The following is a 26,923-nucleotide window of genomic DNA, read 5'->3' as shown; positions in this document are numbered from 1 at the left end:
TTTTGAACCTTCCCCTTTGCTGTTTGTTTTCTAAATTTAGCAGTTCGAGAAGAAATAAGCAAATCTAGCTGGGAAAAAAACTGAAGTAAGTTAGGCGAGTCTCAAAGTTTCATCGATGTGATGGACTGAAAACTCCCCAAGATGGGACGTAGTTCTTCCCACTTTATAGAACACAATCCTTATTTCATCTTAAACAGCTTCAGATGTAATGGACCTTATTGGACACGGAAGTGTGAGATTTGATATTCCCTTAAAGGACAAAGACCGGGGAGGGAAGTGGCTGCCTAGACTTCAGCCAAGAGCGGTCTGTAGGGAGCTGGAAGGATGTGGGCGGCTCGTCAGGCTGTCACTCACAAGCTCCCGGCACTCAGTCCTCACCATGGCAACGCCAGGGCTTCTTAAGCATGGTCCAGATGGAACCCCCACCCCAAAGTCTGAACACAGCCCTGTGTGCTGGGGAATGCTGGGAATGCCCGGCCCAGCCCTAGACACCTGCCACTGGGCTGAATGCCAGAGACCAGCCTGGTGTCTTGGAACGGATTGCTGTCATCTACACTGTAGCGTTGCTAGCAGTGACTCGCTTGGTGGGTTTTACACTTGATTTTGTTTCTTGCTCTTGGAGAAGAGTGGATCGAAGGACTGCTCTGTGAGCCTTTGGTTCCTAGAGCAGAACACGTGGTTCAAACTAGTTGAAGGAGAAGAACAAAGGAAACAAAGCAAGAAAGGGATGACTGACTGAAAGAGTTTTCTTTCTGTCTCTTGGTTCTCATTGTTTCTGCCTGGTTTGATTCTTCAGACAAGATTTTCCCACGTGAGGGGCAAGGCTCTGGATTAGCAGAGCTGATGAAAAGCACTCACTATGTAGAAAACTCTGGAGGTAGTAGCTACCTGGGAGGCTGAGGCAGGAAGATTGAGAGCTTGAGTGTAACCTGATCAATTTAGTGAAATCCTGTTTCAAAATAAAAACATTGGACATTGTGGTGCATTCCTGTAACAGTATTACAGAGGTGGAGGCAGGAGAATTGCTATGAGTTTGAGGCCAGACTGGGCTATATAGTAAGTTAAAGCCTGAACTCCATGTCAAAATCTTGTTTCAAAAAACCAACCCACCAAACAAAATTAAAAGTTTTTAAAGGCGTTAGCAATGTATCTTAGTAGTCCAATCAGTGCCCAGCATAAGTGAGGCCCTGAATTCAAACCATAGAACTAAAAACAAAACAACAACAGCAATTTAAAAAAAAAAAAAACCTCTAATTATGATCAGCCCAAATTGAAGCAAGTGGCCATCCTGGGCCAGGCACAGTGGTCAGGTTGACCTAATTCCAGTCTGGTGCTCATTTGAGAATGCTTGTGACTCAGTGGGACAAGGACAGTGAATGACACCTTTGCAGGAGCACATGATAGGGAAGAAGATCCCCAAAGCAGTCCAGAGCTTCCCCCAGCCCCTTCTTGGGCCCCTGCAGTCCCAAGTGTAGGAGTGTTCGGCTAAGAGAGGAAGCGGGGGCAGGGAGGCTTGGAGTCGTGGTCACTTGCCACTCCTGTGTCCACCGGCCATCCTCTTTGAGGGCTTATGGTCACTCAGCAACTGCTGTGGGCTTTGAGATCCAGCATGAAACAAACGTGCAATCCCTGCTCTGGTGAAACTTACTTTCTTGTGGCAAGAAGTGGCCAAAAATAAATAAAATATATTTAGGACATCAGCTGCGGGTAAGCATCACAGGGCAGGACAGGGAAGGCAAAGGCCACTTTGGGGCACAGTTTTTACACGGGGTTGGGTGGGGGCCCACAGAGGTTGTGAGGAGGCAAAGGAGAGAGCCAGGCGGGTACCTGGGAGAAGTGGGAAGGAAGACCCGAGGGTTCTGCTCTGTGGGGGAGGGAGAGGTCACCCCACGACCTGTGATGTGTTGTTGGAAGATCCCATTTGTTTGCTTTCACTTTTTCTCCAATTGAAAGTGCTAGTTTGAATGTAGGGACAACACTGAGACTTTCATTCATTCATTCATCTATTCCTTTGTTCAGTACCTCTGCACCAGGTGCACATCCCACCAGCTAGTAGAGGAGGAGAACACAGCTCAGTGCCAGGTGACAGATGTCCCAGCCTGAGACAAGAATCCCACAGACAGCCTGTGGTCCCTCACCCGCTCCAGAGAGGGCTGGGAGTCCAGGATCTCAGTCTCCTGCTGCTCGGTTAAAGCCCCTTGTGACCCTACTGCATTCACTCCCTCTTTCCCACTGTGCTTAGTAAGCAGCGTGTGGGAAGAGATGTCCCCCGTCAGAAGAGGACAGAAGGAGAACGGTGTTCCCGGTTGCTGGTCTGGGGTCACTGCCCTTTCTGGGGTTGAGAAGGGGTGAGGGTCCACATCAGATCACCAGGTGTCAAATTCTAAGCTTGGGTGGAGGTTTCTACTTCATGACCCTGCATGGCCATGCCTGGCATGGGATGGGCAGGAGAGGGACTAGATTTCTAGGCTCCACTTCTGAAAGCCACTCTGCTTTTTATTTACTTCCATATCCCCCGGGGTCATGGCATTAGCACGAGCCAGGTCCCATCCTTCCTCGGTCCCTCTCCCACTTGGCTGGTCAGGCCCAACTGATGTTTCAGCTCCAAATCTGTGCAGCTGCAGAGTCCAGGTGGAAGGAGAGAAGGCTTCGGGACAGAGTGGACCTGGAGTCTCCATGACAGCTTCTCCACCAGGAGAAAGGTCTCAGTCCAGCCCTGATTCACCCAGAGCAGGCTTGGCCACTCAGAAGCTGTGCTTAAGGGAGGGAACACTAGACTTTTCCTGAGAGCATCTTTTAGGGTGTCTAACTCAGTTTCTGAGGCCATCGGGAGCTTCTCTAGAGAGCACAAACTGAGCAGAGATTCTTGCACAACCGTCCCTGCAGCCTGGAGCTCTGAGTGAGGTACTGGAAGGCTGCAGGCTGAGGGACCATCTCAGAAGGATCCTTCCCACTTCCCGGCACGCAGGTCATGCTCAGTGGAGCTCTGTGCAAGGAAGGAAGGAAGGAAGGGAGAGAGAAAGGGAGGGAGGAGGGAGGGAGGAAGGAATTCTTAGGTGACCTTGGACCCGCCCAAGGCCTGGCAGATGGACGGCTCTGTCAGTGTTGACTGGGCAGCAGGTGAGTGCGGGATGAGAACTCAGAGGTTTCCTGAGCCCAGAGAGTGGTCCTAAGTCCTAAAGAAATAGACATGGCTGTTTCCCACAGTTGGCTTAAGGGATGATGGAGTGAGGTACTCTTCCTTCAGGAGCTTCAAAAATTCACTCCTCTGTAGTTTTTTGACTTTAGCTCCTTAGCTATCAGCTTGAGGCTTCTTTCAATTCCCTGACCCAGAGCTGAGGCAGTGACAGATGGGAAGAACGCAGAGGACCTTGCCTTGTCCCTTCCCACCGCAGCGTGGGATGGGACAGCGTGGATCCTTGTAACAATCCAAGGCTCAAGCCAGAACATCTGTCTTCCCCTTTCTCTCCCTCCTTTCCTTCTTATCTTTCCTGAAATGGATTTTGAGTTCATGAGGGGTCCTGGCCACATCTGTTCAGTCTCTGGCATGGCACCAACTCAGAATATTACAGCGCAGGGCCACAGCTGGGTCACTGTCTGATCATACACACCTGGAGCATCTGTGTCTAGCATGGAGCCTGGCCCAAGGGACATAAGAGATTTCCCTTCTTGGCTGTGCCCTCAGGGAGCTCCCAACAGACACCTATGACAGAGGCCACCAGGAAAGGTGACAGCACCATAGAGTGGCAGCGTGTAGGAGACAGGAGCTCCCTGGACCTCGGCATTCCTGTCCAGGGAGTTGGGTTGAGGCACTTAGGGAAACATGGGGCTTTGAGCAGCTAGTGAGGCTCCACAGGGTCATCTCACACAGCAGTCCCCTCCCCAGGTCCTGCTGGCACCGTCCCTGTAAGATTAGTCCTGTGACTGAGTGCTCATACTTGGGTTCTGTGGGTGGACAATTCTCACACTCCTTCCTGCTCTCTCTGGAGGCCTAGGGATGCTGGTTACTGGAGGAGGAGTTGGGGTCAGGATCCACTCATAGGTGATTATATTTCATGGCACCCTTGGGGACCTCTGTCCAGCAGTCTGGTCCAAGCAATAAGCTGTCAGAATGCATGCATGCATCCATTTATCTCCAACGTGTCCTTCCCTCATGTCTCTCGCCGGGAACTCTGGGAACACAGCCCAGGCTGTGGCTAAGGAGAGAGAGCCTGAGTCGAGGTGTGTGTCATCCATCACACCAGCACTTAGCAGCAGGAGGCTTGGGAGATCTGATGTGAGCCCACTTTAGCAGCAGGCAAAAGCCAGGGAGAAGCTGTCTCACTTGGCACTGGGTCTGGTGGCTCTGGCATTATAGCTTGCCTGTCCTTGCAGCAGCTGGGCCGAGCCCTGGGGCTTCACAGGTAAGGCACTGCTCTGTGCCTAGCACAGTGCCAGGCCCAGCCGATGCCCAGGAGATGTCATTCTTCAGGGGCCTTGGCAGTCTCCACTGTGATTTCTGGCTCCCTCAGGACACCTTGTCTTGGGGGATGGTGCTCTCTGGGGGCCAGCCTCTCCATTTCCAGCAAAGAGCATTGGTTAAGAGTACAGACTTTCAGTCTAGAATGACCAGTTTGAATCCAGACCATATGACTTAATTGGGGTCACCTTGTATACTTTTAAAAAAAAACCTTTTCATCCTCAGTTTCCTCATCTGTACAATAGGAGACAGCTAGGATAAGGTACAAATGAAGTAAAGCAGTTGGCTCCCGCCTGGTGAGTACTAGGCATTTACCACACTGGGGAACCTCCCTGCCTGTGGCATCCTCTGATGCTGATCTTTGTCTCAGGTGACAGGAACACCCTCAAAAGGCTTTGATGAGAAGGCGTACCTGTCTGCCAAGCAGCTGAAGCCTGGAGAGGACCCCTACAGGCAGCACGCCTTCAACCAGCTGGAAAGTGACAAGCTAAGCCCTGACAGGCCCATCCGGGACACTCGCCATTACAGGTTGGAAGAGTTATCTTAAATTTTAACTTGCTTGTCTTGAGGGATGCATAGGAGATTAGTAAAACACACTTCTGAGTATGTCCGAGTGGAGTGGGTCTTGGGGCTTGACTCTACGTGGTCCCTGTCTGCTTCCTGGCTGGCTACTTCCTGTGCCAGGAGGTGAGGACGGTCCCTTTCCCTTGTGCTTCCTCCATGGTGCTTCTGCCTTGGGGCTGCTGCTCGTGGACTGAAACCACTAACCTGTGAGCTAAAATAAGCCTCTCCTCCTTAAGATGCATGTCGGGTGTTTTGGCCCCGTAACAGAAAGATGATGTCACACTGACACAGAGGGCCTGCCTCATGTTGATGAGAAGAAGGGCTGAGGAAAAGTCAGTGCCATTCATCTGGTTTTCTTTCTGTCATGTGTGTGAAGAAGATTTTCTGTCTTGGTCCAGTGACTTAGATGTGAGAGCTCTTACCCTCAGTGGCCGTCCTGTTTTATTGGCTGACTCACAGCTTTCAAAGACCAAGGAAACCCCTGGCAGGGGCCAGGGGGCCCACGGCACCTCATCTGGCACCCCAGCAGGAGTGGATCTGCCGAGGACTTCAGGGAGTTCCAGGCAGTGGGCAACCCAGGCTCGAGAAAAGGAACCTCCCGCCCATGGCTGGCTCTTGCCCCCTGCCTCCTGCCCTACCTCCTCAGTGAGGCCCAGAAACCCTGCAAATGTTGTTCTTAGTTCTCCCAGCGTGGGAGGCAGCAGAGGTCCTAAACCAGACAGGGAAGCCTCACTCCAGCCCCTCCGCTGACCAGTTCCACATGAGAAACCAGCCTTGGCCAGGTCATTACCCTCCTCTGTGATTCAGGCCCTCGTGTGTCCTGTCTGCAGCATGAGCCAACCCTCTGGTCTTTCCTCCTCCTGTTGTCACCTGCTGGAACAGCCTGTCTCCTGCTGCTGCAGCCTCCCCCCAAGCCCTGGCCTTATCTACCCTTTCTTGTGGCACCTACCGTCCCTCCCTGTGGTCCCACACTCCTCTCTCCCTCCTCGTTTTCACAGGCACTGTTCACTCTGCCTGAGCACACTTCCCCCACACCACCTGTGTCCTTTTCTCCAGGGAAGGCTCCTTGCCAACCCTGGCCAGTGCCAGGGTCTTGCTCTGTGCTCCAGCAGACTGGTCTGCCTGTAGCTTTGCATGAGAAAAAGGAGCTATGTGGGACCCGGACACAAGCACTGAGCAGTCTGGCCCTGGTTTGTGGGTAGGCAAGAGTTACTTCTGGGGCAGCCAAGCCGTAGCACAAAGGATGCATGTGAGAGAAAGGGGCAGAGCTGGTTCTAGCACCTTCCTCGTTACTCACAGAGGCGCACAGAGGCCCGGAAGGCTGGCAGCTGTGCAAGGTGAGACAGACAAGGGGACCAGTGAACCCCAGACCTCAGCCTCACTGTGCCGCCAGGCCCCGGAATCCCTTCATGCTACCAAGCGAGGCAGTAATTCTGCTGCTGGACAGCCTCTCCTCTCACCCCCAGGTCTACACAGCCATGTCCAGATCCCGGGGAAGTCCTATCTCAGTCAGTCCTGAGGAAGCTCCCCCGTGTCCCTTTGCTCAGCCCGCAAGGCTTCATCCGTGCATCTCTGCTTGGTCTTTTGCGGGCCGCCCTAGCCATGGCTGACCTAGGCCAACACAGGGCCTGGAAGATGTGCTGACCCAAACCTGTGGAGTAAGGCCCCAGCCTGCTCATCTCTGCTGCCTCCCAGCTCACTCCCACACTGAAGCTTCTTGGTGTTCACTGAGAAACTGGAAGGGGGAACTTCCCACCAGGTGAAACCCATTTTACAGTGAGACTCTACCCCCAGGGCAGTGGTGAATTGATGAAGAGCCACAGGACCAAGGTGGATCAGGGCGTGTGTGTGTGTGTGTGTGTGTGTGTGTGTTCGCGCACGCATGCATGGGCAATCATATATGTCCATTTATGCATGTATGCATGTGTGTACATGGGCATAATATGTTCATGTATGAGTCTGTATGTGTACTTGTGTGCACACAGTGTGTGTGTGTGTGTGTGTGTGTGTGTGTGTGTGTATGTGTGTAGGTGCAGCCTGTGTGCTGATGTGAACCACATCTTCCCACTGCAGTTTCTCCCGCGGGGCTGACAGTGCTAAGTGACAGGCTAGTTCCTGGTCTAGCCCTCCACCCAGGGAGGCCCCTCCCCATCAAGTGGAACAAAGGGACATAAACCATACAAGACAGACCTAATAGGACCCGAGGGACAGCCCAAGTCCACGTGTAGGATGAGGACAACCCCCTGCAGACACTCCTGGGTCCACAAACTATGGACATCGAAGAGGAACATAGGAGTCGGGGGAGAGGTTCAAGTCCACCCTCCAGACAGGACATGGGTCAGTTTGTCCCCTTCTGAAGTAGAGGAACATTGCTATCAAGATTCCCTCCTTCCTGGACACCTGAAGGTTGGAGGACAAGGACAGAGAGCTGGGCGCCCAGAGGTCAGGGCTGGGTGCCGGGTGCCGGCAGACACCTTCTCAGCTGACCAAGCCCACACCTGCTCCACTGCGAAGGCCTTTGGGGAAGACATTTGGAAAATGTGGCTTCTGGGAACAAATAGAAGTTTTCCTTCCCCCACCACTGTCCCACATCCCTGTTAAGGAAAATTATTTTCAGGCCTCTCAGGCTTTCTCCCTTGGGGGGGTCCCAGGCTACAGGGACTCCCGCTTGACTGACCAGTTCTGCTCTGCGGGGCAGGATATAGGCCTGGGAATTTCTGCTGGAAGCTGCTGTCAGTGGAATGAATGTCGTAATGAAAAAATAGTCGCTGTCGGAATAGTCAGGGAACAACTGTAATAAAGAGGCTCGCTGTGAGAGTCAGCGGAGGCGGCTGCCTTCCAGGCGGCTGGGGGCCTGGAGAAGCGCAGGTGCAGGAGGGACAGGGAGCACAGTGTGGGGGTGTGGGGGACGAGTGCTTTCATTCCAGCCAAGCCCCACGAAGGCTGGTCTCCTGGGGGGCCTCCCACCCCCCCATCCATGTCCCCTGCTGGGCTATTTAGGTCCCCCTCCCCTGTGAGAAGGAGGGGTCCCCTGCAGACAGGGTGGAGTGATTCCTGTCCAGACCCTGAGCTGCCAGAAGAAAAGGAAGAAGGCCCAGGGAATCAGGAGGCAAAAAGAAGGTGGTCTTCTTCCTGCCCTGTACGTGGATGTGTGGATGTGAGGGGCTGGGACCAACCTTTTCTGCCTCACAGAAGCGTTCTGGGAAGCAGCAGACTAGACCAAAAAGCGTGGGCCTGTTTAATGATGCCTCCCTGCTTCCTTCCAGTTGCCCATCCTTGTCCTACTCCTCGGACCTGCCAGCCACCAGTGTCATCATCACCTTCCACAACGAGGCTCGCTCTACCCTTCTGCGCACAGTGAAGAGGTAAACCACCAGGGCCGCCCGTCTCGGTGCGGGTGCCCCCAGGCCTGGGTAGTCTACAGAGCCTCTGGCCAGGCAGGATGAAGACCGACAGGCCCTGGGAAAGTGAGTCCTGTCCTGAGAAGTGGGGCTGTCGAATCAGGGTCAGGAGACGCCAGAAGCCTGCGGTAGGCAAACTCTCAGGTCAGGAGCTAGAATGTAAGATTCAGGAACAGAGGGAAGCAAGGATGGAGATGAGGCCTGAGAAGGGCAATGTCGGCCAAGTAGGTACCTGGTGAATCAGAGAGAGATGTTGGGCCCCGCCCACCCCCCATCCTCCAAACTGGTTGCTGGGGTCAGGCCTAAGCCCCACCCACCCACATTCCTCAATGAATTTAGGCAAGAATAGGATTTGGAAAGGTTACCCTGTGTGTTCCACGGACTGGAGAAACTTGAATGCCATCTCGTTAGAGACAGGGAGGAAGAAGGGCAGAGAAAAGGCAGGAACAAGTAGCTCCTTGGGAAGACCTCTCCCATATGCTGGGACAGCAGGAGCCTCACTGGCCAGCTGGGTCAGCAGCTGGTCTGTCCCTGCGCAGCCAGATAAGCTCTGCAGTCTGAACTTTTGTCCCAACAACCCAACTTGTACAGTTTCTCCATCACCCAGGACTGTCCCACATCACCCAGGGTCCTTGTGAGAGTCCGACAGTTTGCAAGCAGTTGCCAGTGACCAGTGTGCTGGTGCTGGGCGGTGGGACAGCCCCACACATGGGTGGGAGTAGTGGAAGGTGCCCCTAACCCCGGGCTCCTTCTCTTCCACTGCGGTTCCAGTGTCTTGAACCGGACTCCAGCCAACTTGATCCAGGAGATCATTTTAGTGGATGACTTCAGTTCAGATCGTAAGTGTTCCTGTGCACCCCTCCCTCCCCACCTTACCCTGTTTTCCCACAACACAGACGCGAACCATCTTCAGGATGCCCAAGCCATCGTGCCCCAACCTCTCTGCCAATAGAGATCTGTTGCCTTTTTCTAGGACCATACCGAACCCTAATGCCAAAGATGGGGAAAGAGTGGTGCTGCTTTAAATGGAACACCAATGACATGCTATTTTTAAAAAAAAATCGGAACAACATCAACAGCATTCTTCATAATTACAACATGTGTGCCAAAGAGCATCCTTTCCGTACAGCTTTGTGAGAGCCCGGCGGCCCAACAGCGCTGTGCTCTCTAGCGCCCCCTGGCGCCAGGCGGGGAGAAGGCTACAGAGATGGGCATTTCTCAGGCTGGTCTGGGCGGACTGAAAGCTGTGAAAGGATGACTGTGACCCCAACCTTTCCGTCCCCCTTCACCTGGGCTGGTATGGGACAGCTTCTGGGCAGTTCCACGGCAGCCAAGCCACTGTAATGTGACGCCATTCATCTGAATGAACTGGCCTTCCTTCCTTGTACCCGCAGCTGAAGACTGTCTGCTCCTGACCAGGATCCCCAAGGTCAAGTGCCTGCGCAATGACCGGCGGGAAGGTGAGTGCTTGGACAACTGTAGGCATGTCATGTTGCTCTACTTCCAGCTGCCTTCACTGTCTCTTCTGAGAAATGGAACAACGACAGCACCCTTTCTGCTTTACAAGGTTACATTAAGGATGAAATGAGAGGCTGCGTGGGCAGGCTTCGAAAATAGCCAAGGGAAGGATTAAGCAGATGCAACCTGGCTTCCACCCAGAGGTGCTTCGGGGCACTGGCTGTGGCGCAGCGTGGCGCACAGCCCTCTTGGGCTGCAAGAGAAGCACAAAGCCTGGTCCCAGCCCTCAGAGGGCTGCAGCCAGAGGGTCAGGATCCACCACAGAATCCGGCAGGCTGGTCACAGGTCTGCGTGGACGTGGGAGGTGGGGGGAGACCTGGAATGGGAGGGGCAGGCTTCTGTGCAGGAGTGGCCTCCATGGGGTAAGGAGCTTGTGAGACAAGACACAGGTTGCAATGGGGGGCGCACCAGGTGCAGCGACCCTGCATGCACAGACCCCTGTCAGAGACAAGGGCACACGGGGTCCCAGGAGCCCCTCTTTCTGACTGCCAGGGGTCCACGTGGACCACTTTCTCCCGTTTGGTCCTCATAACAGCCTTGTGTCCCCATTTTGTAAATAGGAAAATTGGGGTTTCAGAAGGCTCAGTAGTTTTCCCAGGGTGATAAAGAAAGAGCTCAAGGGGCTGGAGATTTAGCTCAGCGGCATAAGCGCCTGCCTTGTAAGCAGGCAGTCGTGAGTTCGATCCCTGGTGCCGATAAAAAGGAAAAAGAAAGAGCTCAAGATTCTAACCAGATGCATCCAACACAAAGACTGGCCTCTCGCCTCCTGCTATGCAGCCTTCCCATGAGAATCCCAATGTGAGCAGGGAACTGGGTAGAATCAACTGAAATGGAAGAAGACCTTGAAAGTCAAAAGAAAGCATTTAGACTTGATAAGGCATATAGTAGGGAGACACTGAAGGTTTGAGAGTGAGAGAAAGGGGAGACAGATACGTGCAAGAAAGACCAGTTAGGCCAAGGGGCCACAAGGGATAAAGAGAAAACAGTGTGGAGAATTGTGTCCTATATCACTGCATTGTGGGTGCCACTGGGGCCGGGAATAGGCCATCCACTGAGTCAGTCTGAGAATGCGTGTGAATTCATTAGATGCTTCCTGGATTCCTTTATGGTAGGAGGATGGAGCTGTGGACCAATGGATGGCTAGTTAGACGGATGCAGTGTTGGGCAGAAGTGTGACCAGGGGAATCTCTCCAAGAAGTGACTTGTATCAGAGAGCTCAGAGTGAGATCTTTCCCTCCCCTACAGCTCCCAGGACTTACTGGCAAGGGCGGAGCCACCTGGCTCTCCTCCCTCCTAACCAAACAGTTCCCAGTCCTTGAAGCCCATTCTTTGCTGGTCAGTGAACAGCTAGAGAACCACTGGGAAATGGGAACAGGAGGCCAGAACCTAACATATGCAGGTTCGCAAGCACCAGGCTCTCTCTTTGTCATCTTTGATCCTGACAAGCAGGGATCATTATCTCTCTGAATCTTATAGATAAGAAAACCGAGGCTCAGAGAGATGAATGCACTTGCGGTGAGCGAAGGGGCTGCACTCAAACTCGAGTGTGTCTCAGGCTGGAAGATCGGCTCCACGTCACGCCTGGTGGTGGGACTGGTGGTTCCCATGCCACGGGTTCCCAAGAGAAAGGGTTTGTTTTCTGGCTTTCTTTCAGGACCAGACCATACTTTACTGCATTTTTCACTTACTAAACTTGACTGTCCATCAGTGCCTGGCACAGGGAGATGGGTAATGGCTGAGGAGAAAGGAGGGAAGGAACATACTACAGGACAAGAAGAAGGCCGGACAGCACCTCAGTGCCTGAAGGGGAAGGGAGCCCAGGATTTGGGGCTCAGTCCCAGGCCCATTCGCTTCCTCTCCCATTGCAGGGCTGATCCGGTCACGAGTTCGCGGGGCAGATGTGGCGGCGGCCGCCATCCTCACGTTTCTGGACAGCCACTGTGAAGTGAACGTTGAGTGGCTGCAGCCCATGCTGCAGCGGGTGAAGGAGGTGAGCCATCCTTCCCAGGGCGAGCGGGGCGTCCTCGAGAGCTTGCTGCCAGGCTCCTGGTGTGAGGGAGGAGAGACTGGTGCGGAGCCCCGCTGGTGTCCAAGGAAGCCTCAGTGGTCTGCTTCCCAGGAGCCACACCCCTCTGAGCTCTCTGGTCTGGAAACAGGGACAGTTGCTCCCGTCCACGGGTTGCTGTGAGAACTGCCTGGATGAAAGCTGTCCTGTGCACGGGTTTGTTTTGATCCTAGGAGAGGCAGGATCCCATGCTAGAGGAGCTGTGGCCAGGCTGGGGAGCCCTAGAAGGAGACGGGAGAGCCTGCAGTTCTCACAGAGAGGAAGGTGGGGGCTCTCGTAACATGCCTGCTGCTCCCCAGAATGAGAGGATGTGGACACATGGAAGAAAAGGTTAGGTGGTACAACTCAACCAGAGAGAGACAAATAGCCTAACTTTAAACATGGGGGAAGCGCTTGAATAGACATTCCTTCTAGGAAACATTCAACTAAGACCATGGAAAGGTGCTCAGCATCATTAATCACCCAGGAAATGCCACTGTAAACTGCAGTGAATGTCACTTCACACCTTCTAGGGTGGCCGCATTAAGAAAGATGGACCATAACAGTTACCGGCAAGGATGTGGAGGAGCAAAAAGCTTCACATATTGTTGGTGAAAATGTAAAACACTCACCTTGGAAAACAGCCTGGCATTTCCTCAAAAGTTTAAATAGAATTGCCATCTGACCCAGCGTTTCCACACCGAGGTGTGGACCCGAGAGAAGTAAACACCAAAGCTACAGCCACACAAAGACCTGCACCCGTGTATTCGGAGAGACACTCTTTGGAACAGCCAAAGAGTAGAAACATCTATTGGCTGATGAATGGATAAACAAATGTGGTGTATCCCTGTGGTGAAATATTAATCAGCCATAAAACCAAACAAAGCACAGTATGAATGAACTTTGAAAACCTTAGGTGAAGTAAAAGCCAATCGCAAAAAGCTATAGGTTGTATGAACCCATGTATGGGAAATGTTCAGAATGATTAAATCCATAGAAATAGATTTTGTTGGGGTGACCAGAATGCTAACTAGAGAGCAGTGATGGTTGTATAACCTTGTGAACACATAAAGACACTTGAAATAGTGAGATTTATAGCATGCGAATCCTTTTGCAGCACAGAAGCATCTCGAACAGAAGCAGAAAGGCCCCACAGAGCATCAAACAGTCTCCTCTCTTCCTGTTCTGTTATCAGGGGATGGATGCACTGCAGGCAGGCCTGGCTGCATCCGGGGGTACAGACAAGCGTGTTGTGAGCGGGGAAGAACAGTGAGGGAGGAAAGGGGAAGATGGGGCTGTCCTGTGACCCCCACAGAGGACAGAGGAAAGGAAGCTGGGAAGTGTGGCTAAGTTTACATGGATTTGTGATCTAACCCACCGCTCCCCAAAGATGTACTTACCAACATTTCAAGTTGGGTTTGTGTCCTGGGAGGTGGTGCAGGGCCAGTCTGGCCTCGAGGGATGTGGCATGAGGGGAGCAGCCTCCTGCCTGCCTTACCCAGGGACCGGAGGGCCCCTGCCTGCAAGCTATGGCGCATCAGTTAGGAAGACTCAGCCCAAACATTTGCACAGGGATACACGGTGCCCACAAAGAACGCTCAAACCAGCCGCACAAGAGGCACCTCAGGCAGCAGATGAGTCACTGGCCCGCGTGTTGTCTAGACTTGATTGTGAGAGCAGCTTAAAAGCAAAGATATCCTTCAGCCTGCAGCATCAGTGATGGCCTCGCTGAGGAGAAGAGATCCCATGGGGCTCAAAATGATGGGAGGAGAAGTGACTGGTGCTGTCTTGTGCCTGGGAGACGCAGGCGGAGCCTTCCCGCAGCCTGACATAGGTCTGGGTGGTCCTGGGATATCTGGCAGGAAGCAGCACTGGCTGCTGTGGGTTCCAGAGAGACCTCCCCAGATCAGGTGGCTGAGCCTTTTCCTGCAGAGAATCCCTGGTCTCACACCGTCCTGCACCTCCTCTCCTAGGACCACACACGTGTCGTGAGCCCCATCATCGATGTCATCAGTCTGGATAACTTTGCCTACCTGGCAGCCTCTGCTGACCTTCGAGGAGGTGGGTCCTTCTCCCAGGGGAGGGGCTCTAGGCCTGAAAAGAAGCAGACTGAGGCCAGGCAAAAGCCCTGGTTTGGTGCTCTTCCCAGCTGTGCTGGAGTGTGACACTTTCTACTCTCCCAACCCTTCCTGCCAAAGATAGAATGAAAGAGGCCCTGGAGGATCCCTGGGTTTGAAGGGGAGCAGAGTCAGGCCAGTCTTGTCATTCCCTCCTATTCCTACTGGCAGCAGCCTTTGCAGATGCTGCCAGATCAGGGTCCGTGGCCACAGACTTGGCACAAGGCCATCTGGCAGCTCTCTAGCGTAGGGCAGGGGAGCCTTTGGCTGTGCGAGAAGAGAATTCCTCGGACGCTCACCCCAGAGATGAACAAGACCTTGCGGTGGGACACAGCGGCTGTTAACCACCTTTGGCCACTGAACTCTTGAAATATGGCTCGTGGTCAAAAGTGACTAGCTGGAGTTGAGATGTGCTGTATTTACAAAATATACACCGCAGCCCCCGGAGTTTCCAAGACTTAGTGTGAAAGAATATAAAGCATCTCCTTAGTATATTTTTATTAATTACACTTTGAAATATTATTTGAGATGTATTGCATTAAGAATATTCTATCACCTGGGTGTGGTGGTGCATGCCTGTAATCCCAGAACTCTGGAGGCTGAGGCAGGAGGATTACCATGGGTTTGAGGTTAGCCTGGGCTACATAAGGAGTTCAAAGCCAGCCTGAACTACATGGCAAGACCTTGTCTCCTCCCAACCCCCAAAACATATTCACATTTACTTCATTTTTAAAATTTTTTCTGTAACCCCTAGACCATTTGAAATGACATATGTGACTTAGGTTTGTGGCTTGCCCTGTATATCTTTTGGGTCATTCTTGTCTTGATTCCAGCGATGTGCTGTTTGACTATTGATATTTAAATTAATTAACATGAAATAAGATTTGCAATTCCATTTCATTGTTGTACTAAACCGCAAGTGCTCACTAAGCACATGAGGTTTTGCTACTGTATTAGACAGTGTGGAGAGAGACTTTTCTCCTTGCAGGAAGTTCTGTTGGACACTGCTGCTCTAGAGACCAGCCAGGAGCTATGGGGCATCTATGGGATTTCCTGTTCAGGGCCTGGCTTCCCAATAAATGAACTGGCCATTAATCAGATCTCAGCTTGTGTGGGATTCTGGGGGAAACCAAATATTTCCCCTTTGGGGATTCACCTCAGGGCCTTTGCACTTGCAGCTTCCACTGCCTAGAATTCTCTTTCCACAGATATTCTTGTGAATCTATCTACTAATTAGGTCTACATTGAAACTTCACCTTTTCAGAGAATGTTTCCCAACTGTCCTCACTAAAATAGCATGGACATCCACTTGTATATTCTCTTCTTTAAAGTACTTTTCACCCCCACTGAAATATTATGCATGTGTGTGTTTATTTGTGTGGTATTTTTCTTGTGGTGGATGGTGAGACCCAGGAGGGTGGGGTTGACTCATTCCTTAGGAAGGAGTGACAGCCTGTGGAGCCCAAGGCCCTCTGGGATCCAGCCATGGTCAAGCTGGGAGGTGGAATGAAGGGGACCACAGCCCCTAGCAGACTCTGCCCTGCGCCTGGTCCTCACCCTGCCCTGTTCCTTAGGATTTGACTGGAGCCTGCACTTCAAGTGGGAACAGATCCCTCTGGAGCAGAAGATGACCCGGACAGACCCCACCAGGCCCATCAGGTCAGAGCTGCTGTGGGCTTGGGGAGCCCAGGAGGTTCCTGGGAGACTGGATCCCCTGAGGGCCGAGTCTAAGTGCTCTGAGCCCTCAAACCCCTGCCTGCAGGGACCAAGAGGGGAGAGGGATGGGAACCATCTCGAGCGGCCCTCGAGCCTTGAGTCTTAGCTGCCCCACTCCTTTTGTCCCCAGGACACCAGTCATAGCTGGAGGGATCTTTGTGATCGACAAGGCCTGGTTTAACCACTTGGGGAAGTATGATGCCCAGATGGACATCTGGGGAGGAGAGAATTTTGGTGAGTTGGAAAACAATGGTAAACACGTCAGCAGTAATGCCAGCACAGACCGAGCATGTCCTATGAAAGCAATCTAAGGACTTTCCACATGTTGTCATTTAATCCTCACAAGAACATTGTGAAGTAAATCCTGCCTTCTCCATTTTCCCAATTAAAAACAGGTACAAGCTGGGTGTGGCTTGCACACCTACAATCCCAGCACTTTGGGAGGCTGAGGCAGGAGGATTGCAAGTTCAGGTTCCACCTGGGCAAGGTAGTGAAACCCTGTCTTAAAATGTTAAAAAGAATTAAAAGGGGTAGGGATCTAAGCCTGGGCTCAATCCCCAATGCCAAAAAGAAAGAGAGAGAGAGATCCAGAAAAGTAAAACAGTTTAACCGGAGCCACGTAGCTATATAGCTACAGCTGAACAACAGAAAAGCTTAGGTGTTTCCTGGGAGCCCATGACCCCATGGCTAGAGGTGCGTGGAGAACACACTGAGTGACACGGGTCACAGCTGCTTCCTCACCAGAAGGGCTTTGGCAGGGGGTACAGCAGGTAAACTGCGGGCTCGGAGGCCCAGATGCCAGCCCTGACCCTTCCTCCTTTAAGCTGTTTGGTTCTGGGCAAGTTCAAGTCTCCCTGGGCACCAGTTTCCTCCAGAGGTTGTTCTGGGCAGTAAGTGAGATGACGATAAAACGTGTCCCCAGTGCAGGTGGCCGCCTGGCTGAGAATGAGGCTGTGGGGTGCCCCCCCCGCAGCAGGGCAGGAGGTGTCCTGGCCCTCCCAGAACAGCAGGAGAGGAGCCGGCAGGGGTGAAATGTTCCCTGGGGAGCTTGTTCACTGCCGCCTCCACTGCTTAGCTGGGTGCTGGAGCTGCCGCATTGTGAGTGGTCAGCAGGGCCTGCATGGGTGGCCCACGTGGTGGCCTCGGGTGAAGCCTGAGCTCTTTGGATCCTCAGTTTCTTCCTGAGGAAGAAGGAAGTGACTGTCCCAGGGAGTCAGTGGAAAGCGGGGTAGACAGAGAGGATGTGTGGGTCCAGGTAGCATCCCAGCATGGGGGTTTATTAAAAGGTGTCTTTCACAGTGTGAGCAGGATACAGGGGACCACAGGGATGGGATTGTCCAGGTGGGGCATGACTGCAGGGCGCTGTCACTGCCCTGAGATTGGGAACACAGGAGGGAGCACCCCGGCAGGGCTTGTGGTCTTGACCCTCAGGCCAACCCAGGGCACAGCTGAAGGGCGACAGGGATAATTCATCCCCTTTCAGTGCCTGCTGCTGACCCAGCCAGAGGGAAGGCTGCCCGTGGTGCAGCCCACACTGAGTGGGACGGGGGAGCGCAGCAGGCCAGCCCAGGGCTGGAGTAAGAGTAGGCCCTGTGCCTTCTGTAAACACAAAGGCCCTGTTTCTGCTCCTCCCCTGCTTTCCAACTGTCTCCTTCTTCATCCTGACCTGCTCTCTTCAGCAGTGAGTAAGGCTGTTGGCACCTCACCCATTTGGCAGGCTGGAAAACTGAGGCAGGCTGCTGCCTTCTAGATTTCAGTCAAGAATCATCACATCTGACAGCTTCTGATGCAGAGCCACCTAAGTGCAGGCTGTGTTACCAAAGTCAGGCCTTCTCTGAGATGTTAGGAATGTGCTCTCCTCCCTCCCCCCTGACAGGAGAGCCCTGAGAAGAGAAGCTGAAAGCAGGCCTGCCTGGCACCCACCAAAGGGGTGGGCACAGGTGCAAGATTTCCTCCCCTGGGTGACTTACTCTTGGAAAGGATTTCCAGGCAGGCACTGGAGGAGTGAATTCTGGGAACCAGGGCTGCGGCGACCCATCCATCCTGCCCTCCTTTCCTGTGTTTTGGGCCTAAGTGACCTCCTTTGTGTCCTGGGTCTCAGCCTGAAGGCGACGTTGGCAAGGCTGGTTTCCTGTAAGGAATTTGAAAGCTGAGAAAGGAACAGACTCCCCTGCTCCAGAGGCCTCTTTTGCTCTCCATTTTTTTGGGCTGGGGCATGACAGAGCAACAGTAAAGGATCAAATAGCGGCTTCAAACTCTGCCTGAGGCACCGACTCAGTGGTTGGGGAACTTGAAAAGTGGACTGCAGAGTCGTTCTGGCGAGGGCTGTGTTTCTGAGCAGGAATTCAAAGGACTGTCTGGGCTGGCTGCCGCGCTCAGCTGTTCAGCCGCTGGGGCTCATTTGTGGCTGGAAATCTCTTGTCTGAAAGACCTTTCATTTCAGACCTTGAAGGAAGGGAGATGCCCAAACCGAGCGGTGTTCCTGCGGCCCTCAGACTCAGTGACCTCAGGTCACCTCGAGTTGGGCCTGGCGGATGTGAAAACCTTGGGGCTCTCCTTAGAAGTCTTTTTATTTTGGTTTGATTTGATTTATTTTGGCAGTGCTAGGGCTTGAATCCAGTGCCGTGTGCATGCTCTGGCACTGAACTCTGTTCCTCATCCCAAGGAACCGTTTTGAAACATAGACGGGTCACCTCTCTCCCCTGCTCAAACCCTGAGAGGGCTTCCATGCTATTTGACGCAACCTCCAAAGTCCCCACCCTGGCTGCCAGACCTAGACCAGAGGGCATCCTCCCAAGCCCACCCTAGGAATTTCATCCCGGTCTCCCCCACCTCCTGCCCTGCCTCACTTTCCCTTGCTGTTAGGCCTCCTTGCTGAGCCTTGAACCTGCCGCAGCCCTCTCATCTCTGGGAATGCGCCAGGCCTTTGCTGGTCCCTGGCCTGGAAAGCTCCCCACTCCACAGCCAGCTCCAATATCCCCTTTCAGTGAGAACTTCCTAAATCAGCCTCACTGGAAACTGGTTCCCCCGACTCCACTAGCTCTCTCCAGCCCCCCAACTCTGCTTAACTCTCCACATTGCACTTATCACTCTCTGATGCGATACATATTCTACACGTTTTCTCACATCCTTGTCTTTTGTTTCTGTACTGAGTTCCTGTCTCTCCAGCATTCTAGAGTATAAGGGTGTCTAAAACAGTGTATGACACAGAACAAGTCACTGAGTGTCTTAAGGAATCTGATTCATACAGTTCAGTTTGCTGGACAGCGTATAAATTTTGTCACATTTCTGGACTGTATAGTTGACTGACCTTAGTGAGGTTATTTAATATCTTTGAGCTTCACCAGCCTTATTAAAAGTAATGTGAAGATAAAGCCAGGCACCGTGGCAGGTGCCTCAGGACGCTGAGACAGGGGAGTCAGGTGAGTCCAAGAATCTGAGATCAGCCTCAGCAACATAGTGAGAAGCTGTCTCAAAAAGGGGGGCAGGGATGTTATTCTGACTTCACAAGGCCGCAGTGAGAGTTAGAGAGTGGATGTAAAGGGCCTGGCATGTAGTAATGCTCAGTAAATGGATGGTGGTTACTGCTGTTGTCGCTGCCACTGCTGACAAGAGTAACAGCCTGATGGGTGCAGATGGCACAGACTGAGTGGGATGAGCTGGCTTAACTAGCGTAACATTGGTCTGGCAGAAGTGGAACTAGAATGTACATCCTACGTCCCCTTGATGTGTCTCCAGTTTTAAACATTGTTGCTAAGGCCAGCTACGGAGTCTGCCCAGGAGAAGGGTGGATGCCCAGCAGTTCACGGTTAGGCCTAAGCCTGTGTGTGGACCCAGGTATGTGAGCCACATCTGGACATGGCCTGGTGCCCACTGGCTGGCCAGAGGGGGGCATTAGTCCTGCTCCCTCCTGGCTATTCACCTGCCTGAGAGCCCCCAGGCTTGGCCAGGTCTGCAACCATCCTGAGGTCAGCTGGGGAGCGGAAGGGAGACCAAGGCTAGAACTCACAAGAGAACTGTCTTCCTCTTTTAAAAGGAGAGTTTAAGCATCGTGGGTCGCTGGGTGTGGTGGCAGATGCCTGTAATGCCAAAGTTTGGGAAGCTGAGGCAGAAGGATCACCATGAGTTTGAGGCCAGCCTAGGCTATGAACTCACTAGTTCACTTTATAGTGAAACCTTGTCTCTAAAAAAAAAAAAACAGGAAATCAAGGAGTTGGAAGAGATCATATGAGGCTCTGCCAGCTACCAAGGTGGTCTTGGTCATAAAGTGGGGTTGGAGAGCTGAGAACAGAGAGGGCACCTGGTGACATCCCCTCCTGGGAAGCCCAGTGTCCCTTCTTGCATCTCCCGACACGGCTCCCCACACTGCTCCTCAGCCATCTGCCAAAGCCCTTTGGGCTCCGCCACCACTCTCAGAAGCAAATGTGTCAAGAGAGCCCACAGCAGCCTGGTCACAGAGCCCATCTGGGCCTAGCAGCCAGCCTGGGGACAGCCAGAGAACTGCACAGAGGCAGCCTGTGGGTGGCTGGTGGCCAGTGACCGTGCCTCACAGGCGTGCAGGGCTCAGGGCTTCCGGACACGGGCTATAAATGCTCCTGCTGGGGTTGGGTACCGTTCTCCATCTGCCCATAGCCCTGGTTCCTTCAGGGCCTTTCCCACTGCTCTCCTGGGGCTCAGCCCAGTGTGTGCACGAGTGTGTGCAAGGAGCGGGCGTCCCAGGAGCTCTGACTCCAACAGGTACCTGCAGTGAGATCCCAAAGAGAGGGAGGCCAGCCCTTCCTACCCTCTCTCTCTAAGAGGGACCTGTCAAGGGGGGCCCCTTCCCCTTCCTGATTGCTGTGGTCTCCTGCAGAGCTCTCCTTCAGGGTGTGGATGTGTGGAGGGAGTTTGGAAATCGTCCCCTGCAGCCGGGTGGGCCATGTCTTCCGGAAGAGACATCCCTACAACTTCCCTGAGGGCAACGCCCTCACCTACATCAGGTAGGTCCCCGTGGGAGTAGCCCTGCAGTGGAAGGAGGAGAACATGGCTCTGGACCCCACCCTGCCACTTGCCATGTGACTTCAGGCTGCCCTCTACTTTATGGGCCTCAGTTTCCCCATTTCCCCGTCCAAGGTCTGACATTCTAGGATTCCCAGCACTTCGGGGCATAGAGGGACGAAGTTGAGAGCATTGTCACCAGCAGTCTCTTCACTCCCTTTGCTCGTGACAGTCTCAGAAAACTTCCCCAGTGACTGACTGAGTGACACCCTCCCCATAGTGAGTCGCAGATGCTGGTCATGGATATCAGTGTCCCGCCCTTGACCTGGCCAAGTATCCATCCATTTATGTCCCCGGCCAGGCACACTTGGTGTCACCGAAGAGTGGGCAGTCTTGGGAGCTCCTCTGTCCAGATAGGGTGACATGGGGAGGGCAAGGGGGCATCCTCTCCTCCTAAGAGTGCTTCTCCACCTCGTCCTTGCTTCTTCCTGTAGGGTTTAGAGCAGCAGCTTCCCAAGGGGCTAAATGAATGGCCTCTGGTCTGTTTTGCCCCCACCCCTTTTTGTTTTTATAATTATAAAAATCATATATATTTTCTGTAGAAAACTCAAGCAATATTAAGATATATTATATATGCATATCTATATTATGTATTCACTTTCTTATATTATTTTTTTTTGTCTTTTTCATTTTTATCGGTACCAGGGATCGAACTCACGACCGCCTGCTTGTAAGGCAGGTGCTTATGCCACTGAGCTAAATCCCCAGCCCCCCACTTTCTTATATTATTAAGGAGAAAAAGTGAAAGTCCTTTTTACCCATTCTTTCTTCTGGGCATGTTCCACTTGTCTCATCAGCACTAACTGCTGTAAGTGGCTAGCCCGTCACTTCAGGCCTTTAAACAGAACTAACCATGTTCCCAAACCACTGGCCTAGCTTTCCGGGCCTTTAAATGCATTTCCAGATGCACAGTGCAGGCGAAGAGAAACACACACCGCTATGCATGGGTGCTAGTGGGCTATGCTATGTGCCCTTCGGTGACCCACTCCCCTGCCCCAACTCTGTCACACACATCTGTCTGTGTCCACACCCACTCACTGTAGTCCTTTTGTTCAAGGCTGCCTCATTCTCCAGCCTGTGCACACAGTTACTCTCCTTTCGAAGGGCATTTGGATTGTCACCAATGGCCTGTCACATGAATTTTCATATGCCTGCCCTTTTTGCACACATGCAGGTATTTCTGTAGAACAGATTCCTTCAAGTGGGGAGTCAAAGAGCAGGCATAGCACCAGTGCTGGGGCTTTTGGCAGAGTGTCCCCCAAAAGACTGTGCTAATTTACACCACTGCAACCAGTTCCGTTTCGCTTATTCTCCTGAGATGCTGACCTGAGCTGCACAGAGCTCAACTCTTTTCCTTTTCTTTTTTAAATTTTTTTCTTAAATATATGTTCTTCATGGGCAGAAGTTTTATAAGAGCTGAACTTGACCCCAACTTCAAGACTGTTGTCTCTCTGTGAACTTATTGTGCTTCTTCCTCTCCTGGTAGGAATACCAAGCGTACTGCGGAGGTGTGGATGGATGAATACAAACAATACTACTACGAGGCCCGGCCCTCAGCCATTGGGAAGGCCTTTGGCAGGTGAATGCCCACCTCCTGGTTGCCCCCACCCACCCATCTTAGCACAGCCCCCGCAAAATACAGAACGGTGTGCTGGGGAGCCACTCAAAATCTCCCTAGCAGTTGAGCCTCACTCTCAAGGGCTCTGGGAGCCAGAGAGGGCTCCTCGGTGGAGAATGAGAGGGTCGCCATCCCCAAGCTGCCTGCAGGAAGAGGGCACCTGTATGGGGGGTGTAGGAAGGAGCTGACTGCAAAAGACATTTTGAATTTCACCTCCGTGCCCCCTCAAAATTGTCATCTGTCAGCCTATTTTCTTGTCAGGGACTGTTAGGACTGTAGTCTAGTTAAGCATTTTCAAAATGCAGATGGGTTGTGAAATCAATTTAGTGAGTCGTGACCAGCATTACAAGAGAGGGAAAAAAAACCCCATAGATTAGATTAGTACAGAACAAAATAGAAAATCAGAGTTGATTGCAGTGAAGGGTAAGTACTGTTTTACGAAACTCAGTTATGGTGTGTGTGTGTGTGTGTGTGTGTGTGTGTGTGTGTGTGCATATGCCCCTGGGAACAGTATACCACATGTAAGATCTGCTTATCTCCTTCTGAAGAAAGAGAATAGGAGAGTTTGAAAACATTGTTAATGATTGACTATGAATGAATCATCTTATAGCTGTCCCTTAAAAAAAAACAAGGATGTCATTAAATATTTCTTTTACTGAGGATCTTTCCTGGGCACTTCACATCCCCTTAAATTCATTTGATTTTCACAAAAACTTTCTGAAGTGAGTGCTTCCCCAATTGTGGAAGAAACTGAGGGTCAGATAGGACGTTGAGGGGCTTCGGCGTGGCCATTGCACTTGGCATTGCTGGAAAGGTGAGGAGACTGAATGGCAGTGTAGCCAGCCAGATGGTTCTATTTTTTTTTTTTTTTGGTACTGAGATTCGAACTCAGGACCTTGTGCTTGCCAGGCAGGTACTGGCCACTGAGCTAGATCCCCGGCCAGCAGATGGTTTTTATTGGCCCAAACTCCTCAAAGATGTTTAAAGCTTGCTGTTCTTTTTGTTGGACCCTTTCTCCTAAAGTGGAAGACAAAAAGGGAAAACGTGTAGTTCATGAATTCTCTGGGGAAATAAGGACCAGCTGGTGGTATATAAACTGAGGTCTCTAAGAAGGAGAAGTCCAGGGTCCCCTGTGGGCTGGGCTCCTCTGAAAAAGTGAGCTGAGAGCAGGATGTGAGCCGAGGAGAGGAGGGAGGAGGCTCAGGCAGCCTGAAGTGACTTGTGGGTGTGAGGGTGACATAGGCAGGTGGCCAAGGCTAGCCGGGGCAGCCTACTCATCCCACTCCACGGCCTCCTCCCCCCACTGTGGCCTCCTCTCCTCCTGCAGTGTGGCCACAAGGATCGAGCAGAGGAAGAAAATGGACTGCAAGTCCTTCCGCTGGTACCTGGAGAATGTCTACCCCGAGCTCACGTGAGTGCACCCTCAGCTCCTGCGCGGCTCCCGGGAGCACAGTGTGGCTCCTTTTTCTGCCTGAGGACTGTGGGAGACCTGGCAGGTGTTACCGGGAGTCAACAATTAGGTGTAACAGGAAGCACATTTCTGAGACTGGATCTTGGACCTAGAAATGGATATCATCCCCCTGGGAAAACACCGCATTGATGCAGCAAAGGCAGCAGAAACCTTCCTCATCCTTGACCTGGTTCTCCTCTTTCTGGGAGTTTATTCTGAAGCAATAAAGCAGCCAAAAAAAAGCTGCTGACGGCAGATAGCGCAGCCTTATCTGCTGCTGGGGAAAGCGGAAAACCAGCTAACAATAGGGCTCTGTGAATCTCCATACGTTGATTTAATCAAATACTGTGCATCTGTCAATATTACAGTCACAAAGACTGTGAGAAACATGGGGAAACATTTGTTCTAGAAAATGAGGAAGCGAAGTACAAACGGTATGCGCTGGGCCAGCGGTCCCCTAGGCACAGAATCTTTGATCTGTTTTGTTTATTGCTTTATTTCTAGCCTCTACCAACAATGCTTGTTACAAAAGAACACTTAACAAGCATGTTTTTTGACTGAATAAATGTCACGATCTGGTCGTAGGCCTCAACAATGCCTTAAGGTAACATTTTGTCTCCGTGGCTGTCACACCTGGGGGTGTCACTTGTCCTGCTACCGCCAGCTCCATCCCCAGGAGCCTGGGAAACTCCACCCCTCAGAGCCTGTGTGTCCTTGAAGGGGGCAAATCTTTGCTTTTGAAGGCACATTTGATTTCTAGAAAGCAGTCACAGTCAGATTGTGACTGCTTTCTAGCCAAGCCCAGGGAATGTGCTAGATGTTAAAACCAGATAAAAGCTTCCGATGTTCCAAATACACACGCCTTGAGAGGAGTAAGACAGAACTGAGCCTGTAGCAGTTTCCAAGAAATTCCAGGACAGTGTGAGCAACAGCAGCGTCCTTGGGAGGAAGTTGGCAGCCTGGACAGCCCCAGCTCCCCGGATGACTGCTGTGCAGGGAAGTGCATTAAATTATAAAATGTAAGCAGTGAACAGCTGCTTGAAGTGACTGCTTTTAAGCAGACTGAGCTCATCCACATGTGGCACTTCTGAAGTGCTGAGGTATAAAAAAAAGCAGTCATTTCTTACAGCGTTTGGATGGAGCCTATAGACCCCACACCCTGGGCCATGAGCCGGGAGCCAGGAATTCGAGCTCAGTGAGGCCTGAGCTTCCTATTTTTTCACAAGAGGCTAGATTCATGTTTTTCTGTGTTGCCTTAAAATTTAAATGGGGGGCGTGTAGCCTAAAATCCCAGCGCTCTGGAAGGCTGAGGCAGAAAGCTCAGAAGATATTCTTTTCCACAATTGTTTGTAATGGTCTAAGGCTTTTCTAACTAGGATGAATCAGAATTGATTCAGCCCATCACCTATTGTTCGATAACTATTCTAGTGTTTCCAGGGTCAACTTCTCTGAAATAAATACCTTTTAACGTACCCATAATTATTTCCACAGGATAAGGTCCTTGAAGTAGCATTGTTAGGTCAAAGGTGTGCACATTTTTAAGGACATTGGTTCTTAGCTTCACCCTGCCCTCCCAGAAAACCAGACTCACTTTTGTCCTCACTGGTAGGCTACGAGAAAAGCCGGTCTCACAGTTATTACCGACACTTGGCATTGTCTCTAAAAAATACGTGTGTCTGTGTGTACATATGTTCTCAAATACATATGGTGAGCAAGTAGTGGTAACTCTCTAACATGTATTTGTTTAATTACCAGTGAGACGGAGCACATTTTCCTATTTGTGTATTTCAATTTGGCTTCTTCAAATGACAGGCCCTGTCATTTTGAGATTTGGTCATGAGCCCAATTTGGGCCCACTCCTCTCCCCAGGCTTCCTCTTCTGGGCTGAGGAGCCCTGTGTTTGGACCCAAGCTTTCCCCTCCACATCCTCTGGGTCACAGACCTGGCCTCTGGGTGACCCTAGGCCTCGTGGAAGAAACTTCTGGAAGCTGAAGGGTCCCCACTGGGCCTATGGGTCACAGAGGCTTTGGTGACCGGGCCCTGTGCTCTGGCAGTGGGTATGGGTAAGCAGGGAGGGCAGGCCCCAGCTTGACCGCTATCTTTTCTCTCAGGGTCCCCGTGAAGGAAGTGCTCCCCGGCATCATTAAGCAGGGGCTTAATTGCTTAGAAACCCAGGGTCAGGACACAGCTGGTGACTTCCTGCTTGGAATGGGGATCTGCAGGGGCTCTGCCAAGAACCCCCCACCAGCCCAGGTAAGCTACTGAGGCCCATAGGTGCCAGAGGAGATCCAGGGGCTGGTCTGGGAGAGGCCAGGGGCTTTACCCTGTCCCTTCTGTCCACACCTTCCTCAAACTCTCTTTCCCAGCGGCCTCCATGCTTTGCCCAGGGGTGTAGCTAGGGTCAGCTAGTGCAGTGGGCAGCAGCCTTCAGGACTCTGCACATGAGTGAGCATATGAGTGCCACCCCCCATCAACACTAGAGCCGGCCATGTAGACCTCAGGGGGCTCCCAGGCTCCCTTGGTCTCATGTCTTGTTATTTTCTCCTGTCCCCAGTGTGCCTTGACACCTCCTTGACTGCCCTCTAGTTGACTCTAGCTAAGCTTTCCCACCTCAGTATTTGATTATAAACACTTTCAAGCTTAAAAAGAAGGAGGATGGGGAGGAGAAAGAGAGACTGAGATTTCTGGTGTGGTGCATGCCTGTAGTCCTAGCTCTCTGGAAGGCTGAGGCAAAAGGATCCCAAGTTTAAGCCTAGCCTGTGCAACTTCGTAAGGCCTTGTCTCAAGAAATAGAAAAGGGCTGGGGATGTAGTTCAGTGTTCAGACTCTCAGTTCAATCTCCAGTATGAAAAAGCAAAAAGAAAAGAAAAGAAAAATTGAAAGATGTGTACAGTGAATACCCATCTAGCTTCCCCTCCCTTCTATAATTATTTGTGGAACATTCTACTGCTTTTATAGAATATGGTGGACTTGCTTTAGCACCTGTCTTCCCACTTGTC

At 52.0% G+C, this 26,923-nt stretch overlaps 1 protein-coding gene across 4 annotated transcripts in view; it reads left to right on the top strand.

Annotated features, from left to right (window-relative positions):
- Galnt16 (polypeptide N-acetylgalactosaminyltransferase 16) overlaps positions 1-26,923 on the top strand; it is a 77,834-nt gene that overhangs the window by 45,731 nt on the left and 5,180 nt on the right. For all 4 annotated transcript variants that reach the window (XM_063241067.1, XM_063241066.1, XM_063241065.1 and 1 more), the window contains 12 exons: positions 4,830-4,987; positions 8,290-8,388; positions 9,196-9,263; positions 9,819-9,884; positions 11,811-11,932; positions 13,960-14,047; positions 15,678-15,762; positions 15,950-16,053; positions 20,672-20,798; positions 22,343-22,435; positions 23,802-23,885; positions 26,036-26,177. In XM_063241067.1, coding sequence (XP_063097137.1) covers positions 4,830-4,987; positions 8,290-8,388; positions 9,196-9,263; positions 9,819-9,884; positions 11,811-11,932; positions 13,960-14,047; positions 15,678-15,762; positions 15,950-16,053; positions 20,672-20,798; positions 22,343-22,435; positions 23,802-23,885; positions 26,036-26,177 — 1,236 coding nt within the window. The remainder of the gene's footprint in view (positions 1-4,829; positions 4,988-8,289; positions 8,389-9,195; positions 9,264-9,818; positions 9,885-11,810; positions 11,933-13,959; positions 14,048-15,677; positions 15,763-15,949; positions 16,054-20,671; positions 20,799-22,342; positions 22,436-23,801; positions 23,886-26,035; positions 26,178-26,923) is intronic.

The sequence above is a fragment of the Cavia porcellus genome, unplaced genomic scaffold (assembly GCF_034190915.1).
Source record: "Cavia porcellus strain 051 isolate PalLab524CR breed Dunkin Hartley unplaced genomic scaffold, mCavPor4.1 scaffold_31, whole genome shotgun sequence".
Lineage (NCBI taxonomy): Eukaryota > Metazoa > Chordata > Mammalia > Rodentia > Caviidae > Cavia > Cavia porcellus.
Note: the sequence above shows the minus strand (reverse complement) of the source record. Positions and strands in the feature narration are given on the sequence as shown.